Raw genomic sequence first — 17640 nt, forward strand, 5'->3', positions numbered from 1 at the left:
ATTGCTAGCATATAGGCTACTCAGCCCCAAACTTAGTCCAAGGGATCAAGTCTCGCGACCAGTGTGTAGCAGTAATGGTGTATGTGTATGTATGCATCTTAAGTTTAAGAACAGTGAACACTGAAGGAAATAAGTGGCTTAGAAGTCCTACAATGGATGCTCTATAAAAAATTCCATAGCATTAGCACTCTTGTTGTAGCACTGCTATGCAAACCATACCGTGTTCTCATCTAGACTGGGGTTGCAAAGTTTTTCATTCCAATAGAAACATAGTAAAAAAGTCAAGGCGTTTTGGATCACATGTCTTCAATGCAGCAGAAGAGAATCTTAGGAAGTGGACTTCCAACGAAAAAAAAAAAAAAAAAAAAAAAAAAAAAAAAAAAGCTAGTCAAACACAGACAACATAAAAAACTTTGAGGTCCTCTTAAAGCGGAATATAACCCTGCATTTCAACTTTGCTCTAAAACATTATTTACAGTATATTATATGCAACCAGCATTTTTTTTTTACTAGACCAGCATTGGAAGGGTTACACAGGGCTTTAAAGTCCCTAGAGATTTCTGCAGACGCATCCGAACTTAAGTTAGATACTTTTTGTTTACATAGATGTATCTAAGTGTTTATTGTGACTCATCTCTCTCACTGAGAAGGAGTTGGAGGACAGCCAAAGAGTGTGTAACATTTCTAAATATATACATATAACTAAATAGAATGTAACTATCTGAACGTCTGCACGGAACTTAAAACCTCTGTGTTTAACCCTTCCAATGCTGGTCTAGTAAAAAAAAAATGCTTTTTGCATATAATATGCTGTAAATAATGTTTTAGAGCAAAGTTGAAATGCAGGGTTATATTCCGCTTTAAGCAGCAGAAACAAACAAAAGTTTGCGTTCTTAAAACAGAAGGCATTTACAATTATTTAGGTTGGAGTGAGCTCAGAGGTGTCCCACAATGCATCACTGCTGAATATGCAAATTATCTCTTCAATGTCCCTGAAAGCTAAACACACCTCCAGAACCACTAGAGTGCCATAATGTTAATATTACAAAGCCACATTTATCCAACATGTACACAGCTTGTTTCGGATTGATTGACTTATCTTCAGCAGTGCATGGCATGTATTAATGTAGCTCTATGGGGTAGGACTTGAAAACTAGAGTTAGGGCTGGTGCACACCGAGCGGCTTTTTCCGCGTTTTCAGATCCGCTTGCGGCTGCGGATCTGCTTGGTCAATGTATCTCAATGGGGTGGTGCACACCAGAGCGGCAGGCGTTTTGCAGAAACGAAAAATGCCTGGGTGAGGCATTTTTTGGATTTCGGATGCGTTTCTGCCCCAATGTTAAGTATAGGAAAAACGCAAACCGCTCTGAAAAACGCCTGTTCAGAGCGGTTTTGCAGGCGTTCTTGTTACAGAAGCTGTTCAGTAACAGCTTTACTGTAACAATATATGAAATCTACTATACTGAAAACCGCAGCAGCAATCCGCAAAACGCTAGCAAACCGCCTCATAAAAATAAAAAAAAGCGTTTAAAAATCTGCTAGCGTTTTGCGGATCTGCTAGCGGGTTTTGGTGTGCACCAGCCCTTACAGAGTACCCAGCAAGCTCATGGTGAACCAGAACTCCTAGGAGTGTGTAAGGGGCTAAAAGGACCAAAAAGCCCTCTTATGAAGGTGATATGAAAAACAGAAGTTTGCCTTCTTAAAACAGAAGGAGTAGCAGCAAATGTTGTCTAAAAGACAAAGTAGCAACAGCGCCATCTGCTGTTAAAACACTTCCACAGAAACCTTGTATGTGCTACATATTGAAATTCATGAGATTTTTTTTCTATAATACATTAAAGTGGATCCCATATAAATTTTTATTTATTGCATAATTGTGTTCCTTACATATAGTTTATAGGGCATTCCTCAAGTCAAATACTTTTTTTATGGTTTTAATATTCCAATTCCCTATAAACTAAACAAGCCTCGCCCACAGCCCCTCCAGTGCCTAGGCACTCTAAAAGCCATGTAGCAAGGGCTTATGGGAGCTCAGTCTGGGGAGGAGGAGGAGGAGGAGGTGGAGGTTACTAGCCAGAGATTTCAGAGGCAGAGGGGAGGAGAGGGGAGTTAAGCTTTCACAGGCTGAGGGGTGGAGAGAGCAGCTTGCCTGTGTGTAATGATGACAAGCAGAACATGGCTGCTGTCATTGCATCACAGGAAGAAATAATCATCTACTGTTGAAGCTGTTTGCAGCTAGATTTGCTGTGTAAACTATTTAAACTTTATATAAAAGATATATAGACCAGTTACTTGTTATAGTCAGTTTTTCATCTCGGATCCGCTTTAAAAATGTTAAATGTGAATATCAGGGGGAACATAGGTTAAGAGTGACAACAAATATCACATTCAAAGTATTGCTTTAATATCACAATACATGCCAGTAAAAGTATTTTACTACTAGGTTTAATTGTAAAAAAAAAAAAAAACCACCATTGAATCTTCCACCAGGAAATTTTAATACAATACAATAACATTTCTATAGCGCTTTTCTCCCTTAGGATTCAAAGCGCTCATTTTACCCAAGCAAACTTATTAAGGACTGCCTCAATAGTTGCACTGTGGGAGACGTGATCTGTAATATGAAAATTATATATGCAAGGGTTGGTAACGCAGCTTATCAGCACATCAAGTAGGAGGAGGGTAGAGAGTGGAAGAAACATCAATATAATTGTGCCCATCACGGTGGAGTCAAATGGTGAGCAGGTTATTCTGGTGTTTCCAGGTGTCATAAGGTTTTTAAATAATATAAGCTATCAATTAGAAATCGCTATCTCATCTGTCATTTCGAAGTTACTTTGAAGGCAAGTCCTACTTCGAAGTGCAGGAACATTTCTGTCAGATTTGTAAGTTAATCTGATCGAAATTGATAGAAGTGGTTCAGAGCAATCAATTTGGAGCAAATTCCATAGACCTTTTTTCGTCGCTTTTTTCATTTCAGTTGTGATCAAGCACTTCTGGCTCTGTTTGCTAGTATCGCTTATGGGGCCTGATTCACATATTGCCGATAATATTACCTTGAGCACACAATGCACAGCAGCAGAGTTACCATGACTACTAAGTTTTCTTTACATGGCCCTGTATGCATGCATTCTCACCCAAACACATACAGTGGCTTGCAAAAGTATTTGGCCCCGTTGAAGTTTTCCACATTTTGTCACATTACTGCCACAAACATGAATCAATTTTATTGGAATTCCACATGAAAGACCAATACAAAGTGGTGTACACGAGAGAAGTGGAACAAAAATCATACATGATTCCAAACATTTTTTACAAATAAATAACTGCAAAGTGGGGTGTGCATAATTGTTCGGCCCCCTAAGTCAATACTTTGTAGAACCACCTATTGCTGCAATTACAGCTGCCAGTCTTTTAGGGTATGTCTCTACCAGCTTTGCACATCTAGAGACTGAAATCCTTGCCCATTCTTTTTTGCAAAACAGCTTCAGCTCAGTCAGATTAGATGGACAGCGTTTGTGAACAGCAGTTTTCAGATGTTGCCACAGATTCTCGATTGGATTTAGATCTGGACTTTGACTGGGCCATTCTAACACTTGGATATGTTTTGTTTTAAACCATTCCATTGTTGCTCTGGCTTTATGTTTAGGGTCATTGTCCTGCTGGAAGGTGAACATCCACCCCAGTCTCGAGTCTTTTGCAGACTCCAAGAGGTTTTCTTCCAAGATTGCCCTGTACTTGGCTCCGTCCATCTTCCCATCATCAACTCTGACCAGCTTCCCTGTCCCTGCTGAAGAGAAGCACCCCCAGAGCATGATGGTGCCACCACCATATTTGACAGTGGGGATGGTGTGTTCAGAGTGACGTGCAGTGTTAGTTTTCCGCCACACATTGCGTTTTGCATTTTGGCCAAAACGTTCCATTTTGGTCTCATCTGACCAGAGCGCCTTCTTCCACATGTTTGCTGTGGCCCCCACATGGCTTGTGGCAAACTGCAAACGGGACTTCTTATGCTTTTCTGTTAACAATGGCTTTCTTCTTGCCACTCTTCCATAAAGGCCAACTTTGTGCAGTGCAGGACTAATAGTTGTCCTATGGACAGATTCCCCCACCCGAGGTGTAGATCTCTGCAGCTCGTCCAGAGTCACCATGGGCCTCTTGATTGCATTTCTGATCAGCGCTCTCCTTGTTCGGCCTGTGAGTTTAGGTGGATAGCCTTGTCTTGGTAGGTTTACAGTTGTGCCATACTCCTTCCATTTCTGAATGATGGCTTGAACAGTGCTCCGTGGGATGTTCAAGGCTTTGGAAATCTTTTTCTAGCCTAAGCCTGCTTTAAATTTCTCAATAACTTTATCCCTGACCCGTCTAGTGTGTTCTTTGGACTTCATGGTGTTGTTGCTCCCAATATTCTCTTAGACAACCTCTGAGGCCGTCACCAAGCAGCTGTATTTGTACTGACATTAGATTACACACAGGTGCACTCTATTTAGTCATTAGCACTCATCAGGCAATGTCTATGGGCAACTGACTGCACTCAGACCAAAGGGGGCTGAATAATTACGCAGACCCCACTTTGCAGTTATTTATTTGTAAAAAATGTTTGGAATCATGTATGATTTTCATTCCACTTCTCACGTGTACACCACTTTGTATTGGTCTTTCACGTGAAATTCCAATAAAATGTTTGTGGCAGTAATGTGACAAAATGTGGAAAACTTCAAGGGGGCCGAATACTTTTGCAAGCCACTGTATACAATCTTGCGTTATCCTGTTACTATATGCTCTAGCCTTAGTTCTGCTAAGGCACTTGTGAATTTACAACTGTAATTTACTTGAAATTTAGTATTTATCTATAATATTTTATTGAGAACTGAAACTTTTTGCTGCACATGATCATTCTTTTGGGGAGTTGTTGCGATGAGATTCTAGGTTTGCCGGTGTATGATAGCTTATACTAAAGACTAGTGGACCTAAGCCCGTTTAAAAACGGGCTAGGTCCGTCACTGCGCATGCGCCTGCCGCGCACATTTCCGCCGCGTGCCCGAACGCGCCCGCCCACCCGTCCGCCCATCACCGCGCGTCACTCTCCCTCAATGTCTCTGCATCCCTGCACATGTGCAGAGCGCATGTGGGACACACACAGGGACATGGGACGCAGAGACATTAGGGTTTTATTATAGAGGATTATACTATTGGCACCCATTATTATTTAACATTTTACAGTTCCTTCATTTGCTGGATTGCTGGTCCCTACTAGAACTAGCAATTGCATTTTGCGAAATGCTTTTTGTAGTTATTTTAGCAGTACTTTCCTGAGCAATTTCTCTTGATTTTAAAGTGCAGCGATTTATTTTTTTTAAGTTTCTGGGTAGTAAAATCACTGCAAAATTAAGTAAATTAAAACTATTCTGCAGCGATCCTATACTTTTAGGGATGATCAATGAGATGCAAATACTTCTAAAATTATGCACATTTTTATGTAACTATATGCAGCTTGAAAGAGGACCAATCAATTTAAACCTTGGTTTAAATGGATTGGTCCATTTTCAAACTACATACATTTGCATAAAAATTTGCATTAATTTGAAAGAATTTGCATATCTGAGATCATTCCTACTTTGTATTTGAGCGCAATCACTCCAGAGATGATTTTGCAGCCTGTAAAACACACAATGGGCTGCGCAAGGAATAAACTGCCATTATATCACAGGTGTAGGCCACATCAATAAGATCCAATTCTTAAACGGCAGTCAAAATTTACTCTCAATAGCAGTGAAATACAACTGAAACAGATATGAGAAAGTATGAGCAAAAGGGCAATGACAGGATTGCAATAATGGATTTCCTACTGTGTAACAGAACACAAAATATTTTCTGCCTTAGCTAATGATTCTTGTCTCCTGTTCAAAGTCTGTACTAGCTCAACTCATAATGACATAAGCAACATTCTGTTTTCAGGGGATATGCAATGGCATGAATGAAAGTAACTCAATTATTATGCAGACTATAAATTCTTAAAATGATTTTTCAGTCACTTCCATCCTGTCAAATTCCTTAGGAGATGTTCAATATGGTATATTTTTTGTTGTGAATATTATACGGGGCACAGATCAGTGAGAATACGAAAGAACATTTAAACCAAAGAAGTAGTCCAATGCCAGGGTATTGCAGTCAGCTAGATGATGTCTGATTACTTGCCACTGGATATTGCTGTAAAGGTGCCCATACACATGCCCGATTTACCGCCGATAGACAGCAAATTCTATCACTGATCGAATCTGCTGTGAAATCGCTGTGCAAACGTTGACCGTTCGACCGATTTCCGCCCGAAAACAATCGAACCCGTCAATCTGTCTGCGCTGAAAATTTTGCTCGATCGCCGGCTAGTCGGAAGTGCGCCAATAGCGGCGTTTCAAATGTCCGACGACCGAAGCTAGCGGCAATACATTACCTGTTCCGACGGTGCGTCCCCGCTGTCCCTTCTCCGCACTGGGCTCCGGCTGGCTTCACTTACTTCCTGTCGTGGGAAGTTTAAACAGTAGAGCGCCCTCTACTGTTTAAACTTCTCCCAACAGGAAGTAAAATGAAGCTGGAGCCTAGAGTGGAGTAGAGACAGCGGAGACCGGGGGCTTCGTGCCGGCCGGATCAGGTAATGTATGCAGGGGACAGCGGCAGCAGCTCCACAGATTGTGAATCTATTTCATAGTTAAATCAATTCAAAATCTGTTTGCAGTGTAGGCAGCCAATAGATCCCTCTTTAATCAGATTCGATCACAGAGGGATCTATCTGCTGGTCGATCTGGTGGCATAATCGGCCAGTGTATGGCTGCCTTAAGGGGCACATACACTTAGCCGATTTTCGGCCGATCGATAGATCGCAAATCGGTTGACCAATTTTGATAGATTTCAATTGATCTGACATGTTGGAAATTTTAGGCTTATCTCTTGAGATTGCTTATCATTTTGCATTGGACTTAATGGAAATCTGATGGCAAAAAAATGCCATCAGATCGATTTTCAATAGATTTCATACTGAAATCTATTGGAAATCTGTTCCTAGTAAAAAAATGTTCCTAAACACATCAGATAGATCAGAAAATATATCTGCTGCTAATCTAACGGGAGTATGGCCACCTTTAACACACTGTTAAAGTTTCTAACAACTTGCTGAATCAGTCTGTGCTCATAAGTAGTAAAAGGTGTATCTCAGTCATGGAAGGGCAAATGTTCTGGTTCAGGCAAATATCTGTTCATACAGAATAGTAGTTATTAAAGGACACCTGAACAGAGAGGAATATGGAGGCTGACATTTACTTACTTTTAAACAATGCAGATTGCCTGGCTGTCCTGCTGAGCCTCTGCCTCTAATACATTTAGTCATAGACCCTAAACATGCATTCAGATCAGGTGCTCTGACTGAAGTCTGATGGGATTAGCCACATGCTTGTTTCAGGTGTATGATTCAGGCACTAGAACAACAAATAACATTTGTAAAGCGTTTTTCTCCCGTAGGACTCAAAGCGCATTAGGCATGGCTCAGACCAATAACTGGTTGATTGGTAAATTGTGGCACAGAGGAAGAACTCTAGTTCGGAAATACCAGGCTAAACAGGTGGCTTTTCAGTCTGGATTTGAATAACTCCAGGGAGGGGGCTGTCTTTACTGGGTGTGGTAGGGAGTTTCAAAGGGTAGGGGCAGCATGACAAAGCTCTGTCTCCAAAGGTTTTGAGGTGCACTCTGGGAGTGACCAGGTTTACAGATCCTGCTGATCTGAGGTTGTGAGGGGTCTGGTGCAGCTTCAGCAAGTCCTTCATGTATTCAGGGCCCAAATTGTGTAGGGATTTGAATGTCAACAGTCCAATCTTGAAGAGTATTCTCCATTTTACGATAGCCAGTGCAGTGAGCGAAGGATCGGTGTAATGTGACAGTGGCGAGGCTCGTTTTCTGTACTAATTGCAGGCATAGAAGGCATTGCAGTACTCCAACCGTGATGCACAGGAGGACAGCCGGCATCTGTCTGTAAACTAGCACTAGCCTCTGTGCCACTCTGTACCTGGAGTAAGTGACAGCTATACAGGAAGTTATAGTGTGTTTACTCTGGGACACATGTACACTTTTTATTTATTTTTTTGCTTTGTTGCAACTATTTGAGCCAAGAAACTGAGGACAAAGTAGAATTTTCTCACATCTAGGCTATATAATCAATCTGTATGCCATTATCTTACATTTCTGTAATAATTTAAAAGGGGCATGTTATCAGCCCATCACATTCAAGCATCCTGGAGGGACTACCTTCTCTGGGCACCTTTTCTTTCATGTGACGGTCCCTTAGCCTTTGAGTATTCTAACCTATTGCAATGTGGTGATGGGAGTTTTCTACTGGAAACCCCAATTGTAGCCTTAGTAGAATCCCTTCTAACCACAAGGCACTGGTGGCCAGGCTTTAATAGATGTGCTGTAGCACAATATCATATGCCATATCATGTATCTGTGGCATTTTCCTGTGTTAGGAGTAGCCAGCTTTAAATGCCCCCATAGTGGGTACCACTGCTACTTTAACCTGAAACAGCTTGCAGATCAACGTAGCAGTTTGATCCCCACTCGCAGACTATGGGTCTGACAGCCATATGGGGAGTATGGTATAGATGTGATGGCCTGAGTGGGGCAACAGTGCTGTTCTTTAAAAGAAATTGGAGAGCCAGCAGACAGTCTTATATTAACAAGTGCAATGGCTCAAAAGTTTTCTGCTAGTGGTTATAAGCTACAGATGACACTGATCCTGGGATATATACAGAGCTGCACTAATAAAATATAATGGGAAAAAACAAGCAGGAATGGCCTAACTTACCTGTCCCTTTGCTATGAGATATGCGACAATTGACGTATGTCCAAACTGAGCAGCCAGGTGAATGCAACTGCAACCTTCTCCATCAATCAGCGAGGGATCAGCACCATACTTCATCAGCTGTACAACCATAGACAGATGTCCCTGCCTAAAGAAACATCCAGTACACACTTTAGGCAATGAAAGCTGAATGAACTAAAAAAGGCAGATTAAGCACACAATAGCTATTTAAATTTAGAAGCAATCCAACACAAAGATTTCCTCAGCAATCAGTTTTCACGCATCACTAAAGACCGAAAGTTTAGTTCTTCACACCCATCCTCCCACCAGTGGTGTAACAACTTTCCCGCTCTCCCCCTTCTCCAAATAGATCAGAACATGTCAGCCCTGCACTATCGCCCAAGGGATCAAAATGGGGCATTTTAGAATACCCAGCCAGGAGCTAAACAGGTCGTTTGTTTCAGGTGGCAATTCTAGAACAATTGCCATGAAGTCTTTTCAGATATTTTTAAACGGTGGAAAGCGTCTCTGTGTGGGCCTTAACTCGGGAACAATCTTACATAATTTACTTCTGTTCGTTCACACATACACTCTTTATATAATGGGTGCTCGATAGTGTAGTTAATGCATGAAACATCCACTCTAAATATAGAGTTGCCAGAGAAATTAACACCAGTGCGAAGCGGTTTCAACACTTTACTGATGATGGTTTCACAAATCCACAGGTAATTTTGTATGTTTTAGTAAGCCTCGGGCCATTCATTCAGCAGAACAGAGTACAATCTGACACATTAAATGCGAATTAACAGTCTTAAAACATACGCCAATACATGGATTTCAGCTAGTTTTAGGCTTAATTACTATTCATTATTCACTCACCTTGTTGCCCAATGTAGAGGAGTGGAATTTAAATCCCCACCAAGTTGGTCCACTATAGCACCCTTTGATATATAAAACCTGTAAGATTTATTAACACATAAGAGCTTAAGTTGAGACATCACCACAAACAAATGGTTCAACAAAAGAAATGAACAGGAGGACACATATAATGAAAAGTGTCAAATCAAACCACTTTAAAGCAGGCACTTGTCTGAGTTGCACTAGTACATCCCAAGCAAAAGTTAAGAATTCTGCTCAGAGTGTGCCAGAGATCAAGGGTTCTATCTGGACAAATCAGACAGGATATTCGAATAGGATAGGCATAGAGTTTTAACTTGATTTCATCCGATGAAAATCAAAAGCGTGGATCGCTGATGCCCGACAGCTACTGTTATAGTGAAACGTTTAACAGCACTTACTGTACAGCTAGGAGCCAAAACAGCAGAAAAACAGGGGGCTGCCTAAACGTCCAAGGGTGCAACAAACACAAAAGATTACAATTTAAAAACACAGTTTAGATAAATTTAAACGCTGGCTGCAAATTCACTGTCTGGGTTTCTGATCTACTGGTACAAAAACATAAGCAGGCTTGGTAAACATGAACCTGGAGACTTCTGCTGGAATGTGGCAGCAGCTTTTGGTCCAGGTCCCAATACCACGCCAGAGAAGAAGGTTTGTGGCGAGTCCAGTGACGTAGCTAAGGAGCTATGGGCCCTGGTGCAAGGTTTACATGGGGCCCCCCCAAGCGCTCTATACATAACAATTGATACGGCACACCAAAACCTGCCAAGGACAGCCACAGTGTCAGAGGTGAAAGAATGGGATGGGGAACAGTTTGTTAATGATTACTACTAATAAAAGCACCTATAGAAGTGATTATTACCAGCATAGGACCAATAGAGAGCTAATACTGTGGTTGAGGGAGGGCCCTTTGGGGCCCCTCTGGCCCAAGGGCCCCGATGCGGTCGCTATCTCTGCACCCCCTATTGCTACGCCCCTGGGCGAGTCAGGAAAAACTGTGCTGGAAATTTGGGCGCTGCCATAGGCCGTCAAAAGACGGAGCCCAAATTATGATAAAAACAGCGTAATGCAGCCGCCAGAAATCGCTACCACTCAAGATTCACAGTATCTCATTAACCACCACCAGTTAAAAAGGAACCCGAGGTGGGAGACCTATGGAAGCTGCCATATTACTCCAGAGAGTAAGCCCATATGGGCAGAGCTTTCCCTCTATCATATTCTCTCTTTGATACTGTATAATGGTTCTTTCCATGTGTAATCCAGCACTCTTAGAGGTTGTTATATTTTTAGAGTGTGTATGTGTGTTATGTCAGTTTTCCATTGCATAATTATGCACCATTAATGATTGTTACTAATGTTTGTCTAAATTGCATTCTGCACAGTGACAGAATAGGATGGTGCTAGATCTATAATAATTTCCAAGGTGGCAGCCCCGCGCCTGTAATTGGCGGCGGTGACGACTGGATGGCGTGTGACATCCCAAGAGATGACACGTGCACTCCTGCCCCACGTAGTGCACGTCACTAGCTAGTAACTAATAAAAAACATTTCAAAATATTTGATTTAGCACTAGTACTATCACCACATCTATCCCCTCCCCTACATACAATTTGTATGAGGATTGCAAGCACATATGGATGCTCATCTCCTGTACAATGGGCACCTGGTTTTAGAGTTTTCCAAAGTGTAAATTATGGTGTTTATCTAAATCAATGAAGGGATGTTTTATCCACCTTATATAACTGCTATTATACTCATATTTTTGAACAAAACTCTGGCATACATTATGGACTTACAATCATGCTGCTGCAATAATACAACTTCATTAGGTAGGGAAAATAGTTTTTAAATCTAATGATTTACTCTGTCTGCATCAAACTGTATAAATCCTATGCCCAACTACAATTATAGACTTAACCTCTCACTCCCCTTATCAGTGGCCCATCACTGCAATGACTTTTTACATGGTCCAATAGTCAGATAGGAAACGTAAAGCTCAACTTTCCAGGATGCTGCTGATCTTTCTAGCATCAACATAGTCTAAATCACACGCCTGAAACAAGCATGTGTGGTTAACGTGGTCAAACTTTAGACATAGTACCTGATCTGCGCACACCATTTCTGGATCTGAGGCTTACAGTATTAGGGCCAGTTGGTCAGTTCACATTGGCTTCTGTCGGCATCTCATTTAGCAACCCAGCAGAAAAGTGTTTGGCATCAGTTACCATCGCATCGCGTTTTAAACCCCCTTGGAGAACACGGAAATACCGAACTAAGCTGATCCTGAAGAGATGAGATGACGGGGTCTAGAGCGTTGTTTACACAAATGCCGAGAAAATGAATTGACCGCACTTGAGTGACAAACGCCACATTTAACGCTCATGTGAATCGGCCCTTAGACACAGAAGATTAGATAGGTAATATGCATTGTTTAAAAGGAATTATGGAAGCCTCCATATCTTTTCTCACGACTGGTTCACTTTAAAGTGATACTGAAGCAAAAAAAAAAAAAAAAAAAAAACGAAAAAAACACCTTATGATATAATGAATTGTATGTATAGTACAGATAATTAATAGAACATTAGTAGCAAAGATAAGTGTCTTATATTTTTATTTTTAGTTATAAAGCTGTTTTTCTATAACACTATATTTCTCTAATATTTACAGTTTACAAATTACACGCTGCAATATAAATGATAAAACAGAGCAGAGCTAATGACCCTTTGAACTTCCTGGCAGAAAAAAAAAACTTAAAACAAGAAACAGTGAGAGACAGGATGAGATAAGTGCTTCAGACAATACCATTGTTCTCTGACTAAATTAGTCAGAGAGCTCAGAGAAGCTCTTTTGAATAGATAACAGTTTAACTCTTCCTGCACTGAAACAATATGATACTCCTAATGTTCTATTTCTTAGCTGTACTACACATACATATCATATCATAAGTTCAATTTCACTTCAGAATCCCTTTAAGGGGATTCAGCTGTAACAAGCACACAAGTAGAGCAGCACATACATGATAGCGGTCAGGGTCAGTGACATAAAAAGGTATTAAATGGAACAAGTTAAAAATTACTTTTATGGTCCACCCCATTTTACTTCCACGTTTCATTTAAGCGGGTTCTGAATAGGTTCTAACAATCCAGGTGGGTTAAGAGGGTCAAAAAAAAAAAATTAACTTGCTGCTAAGCAGGAGACAGAACATAAAAATATTTGACATGAGTGGATTTGCCGCAGCCAGGCAGTTTTATTTCATTAATATAACTCAATTGCAGCAGATGCTCTCCTCGATGAACATCACTAATCATGATTAATACCACAGCAGTGTGCATGCAATTAATCTCAGGCTAATTACATCACAATGCTAGATATGAAGAACGCAATAGAATGATTGTTGCCGTGAGACTAGAGTAACCGCTTGACAGAAGTCAGAGGCCAGTCTCCACAAAGTCTGTGGATAGGCTCACTGTATTCATCCTAGGAGCAGTCTGAATACTTACTTCACCAAATCTATCCTATTATTGATGGCCGCCCAGTGAAGCAGTGTAACATTCTCTTTGTCAGGCTGTCGCACATCATAGCCTGCTTCCACCAGCTCTCTGCAGCGCTCATAGATTCCATATCTAGGCAGAGACAAAAAGGCAAAAATGAAAATCAAGCAATGAAAAAGGCACTAAAATGTAATAGCAAAAAGTAGACTCTGTAAGCAGATGGATCTCTAACCAAATGACAAGCACCAAGAGATCTGCACATTCTTCTATTCACACTGCCAGGAATTTAATAAAACACAAACTCAAAAAAGCAGAATTAGCACTCTTTTTTTGAACTCAAGACAGACCTATTACAAACCTTCTATATACAGGTGTCAAGCACATGGATACAGATAGAAAACCAACATTCGTGTTGCAAAGTAGAAGCAGAAATAAGTGGGCACACATTAACAGACCAGGAATGACGATTTATAGATATGTTGTAAACTGCTGCATATCCTAGACTAAATAGCAGTATGGCAAACAGTTGTAGGTGTGTATGCTACTTTAAAGCATCTCTGAAGCGAGGGGAGGAACCACATTAGATACTCACCTAAGATGTCCTCTGTGTCTTCATCCCAGCACTGTCCCCCTGGTGAAATTATTCAACCTGCAGGTGAAAATTACTTTGGCCCTCCTCAGGCAGCCTACGGAAGTACTTGTGTCCCCAAGTACTTCCAAAGGATCTGTGATGGAGCATGCACAGCACGGATGCACCCAGCTTAGAAAGCACTCAGAGACACAAGTGTTTTCAAAGCCTTCAGAGGAGACCCGAAGGTGGCAGTTTTGAAGAGAGGACAGCAGAGGAATGAGGAGATTGAGAGATAACCAGAAAGGCTCTATAGGATACAAAGCTTTCCCTCTTCTAAGGTGAGTATTGAAGTCTTTTTTTTTCAGGTCGCTTCAGGTTTGCTTAAGAAATAATGAAAAGTTTGGGCATCATACCTTATAGGGCTTTATTCCACTTTCCCTTCATTCAGCTTCATAAACATAAGTGTGTAATATAGGCTACTGGGTGCTGGGATTCGAGGATCTGATGGCCATTTTGCACCTACAAACACTTTTACAAAGTCATCAGGTCCTCAGATCTCTGCACCCACTGGCCTGTGCTATGTACCCTATGTTTTGAGGAGGAAAGCTGGCCTTTTAAATGTCACATGAGTTGACTTGTGTCTCGCAATCATTGTTAGGATTTAACCAGCTGGGCGGTATGGACGAGCTCAGCTCGTCCAGTACCGCCGGAGCCTGCCGCTCAGGCCCTGCTGGGCCGATTTGCCCCAAATAAAGTGCAGCACACGCAGCCGGCACTTTGCCAGCCGCGTGTGCTGCCCGATCGCCGCTGCTCTGCGGCGATTCGCCGCGAGCAGCGGCGAAAGAGGGTCCCCCCAGCCGCCTGAGCCCTGCGCAGCCGGAACAAAAAGTTCCGGCCAGCGCTAAGGGCTGGATCGGATGCGTCTGACGTCAGGACGTCGGCTGACGTCCATGACGTCACTCCGCTCGTCGCTATGGCGACGGTGTAAGCAAAACAAGGAAGGCCGCTCATTGCGGCCTTCCTTGTTTATTCTGGCCGCCGGAGGCGATCGGAAGAACGCCTCCGGAGCGCCATCTAGTGGGCTTTCATGCAGCCAACTTTCAGTTGGCTGCATGAAATAGTTTTTTTTTAATTTAAAAAAAACCCTCCCGCAGCCTCCCTGGCGATCTTATCAGAACGCCAGGGTGGTTAAGAATGGTGGAAAAAAAAAACAAAGTTAGTACCTGCTAACGTTGTTTTGAACAATCCTTCAGGGCAAAGGTGAGACGTAGCTCCTCCCAGGAACAGACAGCACTTCCCCTATAAAAAAGTCACACGGTTAGTCCACCCTCAGTGCGTTTAGCCAAGTACCGACAGGTGAACATTCCACTAACCCATAACCGTGCAACTATCAGACACAGACAATTAACACCCGGGTGGGATCGTTGCCCTGAAGGATTGTTCAAAACAACGTTAGCAGGTACTAACTGTTTTTTTTCCCACAATCCTTCAGGGCAAAGGTGAGACGATTAACAAGTAATACAACCTCAGGGCGGGACCACTGCTTGAAGAACCTTTCTACCAAACGCTTGGTCGTGTGCAGACATTGCATCAATTTGGTAATGATGGCTGAACGTAGAAAAGCTTGACCACGTTGCTGCTTTACATATTTGCTCAGGCGAAGCCCCTTCATTATTAGCCCAAGAAGCTGCCCTAGCTCTAGTAGAATGAGCTTTAAATGAGGCAGGAGCCTCACTTCCCATAACTCTGTAAGCTTCTATAATAGCTAACCTAATCCAATTAGCTATCGTAGATTTAGAAGCTCTCTGACCTACAGTTTTCCCTGAAAATAAAACAAAGAATCTGTCTTCCTGACATCTGAAATTCTGTTCAAATATTCCAGAACACATCTTCTAACATCTAATGAGTGAAAAATCCTCTCTTTTCCACACTTTGGATTCACACAGAAATTAGGCAAAATAATATCCCGCGACATGTGAAACCTAGACATAACCTTCGGACAAAGCTCTGGACTTGTCTGTAACACTAATGTATATAAGGACTTTTCATAGACAAGGCTTGTAGCTCACTGACCCTTCTGGCTGTAGTGATGACTACTAAAAAATACTGTTTTTAATGGAAGACATTTAAAAGAACTGTCCTCAAGAGGCTCTAAGGAACCTTTGGACAGTCCCTTTAAGACCACTGATAATCTGAAGGAGAAACGTATGGTTTATAAACTGGCAGTTTCCTAGAAAGAGCCTTCAGAAACCTCACTATCAAAAGTAGAGGAAGGCCAGGGGATACCTGAAAAAGCAGATAAAGCAGCAATCTGCACTTTAAGCGTACTTACAGAAACATTTTTATCCCAACCCTCCTGAAGAAAATCCAGGACTGCTGGAACTGACAGGCTATCAAACTTAAAGCCGGACAGCCAAAGATGGAAAGTTTTCCAGTATTTCAAGTAGATCTTCCTAGTCATTTCTTTACGGCTACCAATCAATGTAGAGGCTGCCTTGTCAGATACTCCCAATTTTTTGAGTAAGGCTAATTCAGGATCCAGACTGACAGATTCAATCTGCCTGGATGTGGATGCCACAGGTTCCCTTGCAGCAGCAGATCTGGCCTGTGAGGAAGTCTCCAAGGGTCCTCAAAGGTGCAATCAAAATCATCCGATTTTGACAACCTCTCCATTTGCTGATAACTGCCGGAATCAAATTGAGAGGACTCGGACATGCATACAGAAGTGGAAAGTTCCACTCTTAAATGAATGCAGTCATCCCCAGATTATGCTCTCTTGGATTGAGGGAGAAGAAACTCTGAATCTGGGCATGATCTTCTGTTGTGAAAAGATTGATTGACTGTGTTCCCCATCGTTTTGCGATGTCTGCGAACACCTCTCTCTGTTTAGAGACCACTCTGATGACCGAATCCTGCTTCTGCTCAGTTGTCTGCCTCTATATTGAGTGTTCCCTCGAGACGAACAGCTCTCAAGGATAACACATTATTTTCTGCCCAGGACAAGATCTCCTCCGCTTTTTCTTGCAACAACAGGGATCTCGTGGCTCCCTGTTTGTTGACAAAACGCTACTGCCGTAACATTGTCGGAGTGGATCAGAACATTGGACTGTGACAGTATCGATCGCGCCTGAAATAAGGCCCGCTTTACTACCCTTAATTCCCTCCAGTTGGATGACCTCAGACTCCAGTTCTGTCCACTTCCCTTGAAAGGCTCTGTGAGCTATACGAGCTCTCCAGCCCCAAGCGCTTGCATCCGTAGTAATTACCTTGTCTACAGGCTCCTTCCAAAGCCTTCCCTTCACAAGGTTGGATTCCTCCAACCACCACTGCAGAGACAACACCACAGTTTGAGGAATTGTGACTTTGAAAAAACTAATGTTTGTGGACGACCGTCCCAATTTCCTAGAAGGAAACTCTGCAACTTCCTGATGTGCGCCAGTGCCCAGGGTACTGCCACCATTGTGGATGACATCAATCCCAGCACAGACAAAATCATCCTTAGGGAAACCTTGTCTTCACTGCCAAAATTATCTTTAGGATATTTTCCAGAGGAAAGAAAATCCTCTGTTTTAATGAATCCACTAGCATGCCTAGAAAAGGCGTTTTTCTGACTTGGAATCAAAGAGGACTTCTCTAGGTTGATAATCCAACCTAGGGATCGGAGATGTTCCGATACCAGATTTAAATGGTTTCTCAGTTGAACTGCTGAACTTCCGAGAATAAGCAAGTCGTCTAAGTACGGAATGATTAAAATCGACTGCTCTCTTAACGGAATCAATACTTCTCCCAGAATCTTTGTGAACACTCTTGGGGCAGAAGTGATCCCAAACGAA

At 42.1% G+C, this 17640-nt stretch overlaps 1 protein-coding gene across 1 annotated transcript in view; it reads right to left on the reverse strand.

Moving 5' to 3' along the window:
* ZDHHC17 (zinc finger DHHC-type palmitoyltransferase 17) overlaps positions 1-17640 on the reverse strand; it is an 85933-nt gene that overhangs the window by 39908 nt on the left and 28385 nt on the right. Inside the window, exons 3-5 of the mRNA XM_068276645.1 lie at positions 13246-13368; positions 9725-9802; positions 8849-8993 (exon numbers count right to left, since the gene is read on the reverse strand). Coding sequence (XP_068132746.1) covers positions 8849-8993; positions 9725-9802; positions 13246-13368 — 346 coding nt within the window. The remainder of the gene's footprint in view (positions 1-8848; positions 8994-9724; positions 9803-13245; positions 13369-17640) is intronic.

This window comes from Hyperolius riggenbachi, chromosome 3, assembly GCF_040937935.1.
Source record: "Hyperolius riggenbachi isolate aHypRig1 chromosome 3, aHypRig1.pri, whole genome shotgun sequence".
Lineage (NCBI taxonomy): Eukaryota > Metazoa > Chordata > Amphibia > Anura > Hyperoliidae > Hyperolius > Hyperolius riggenbachi.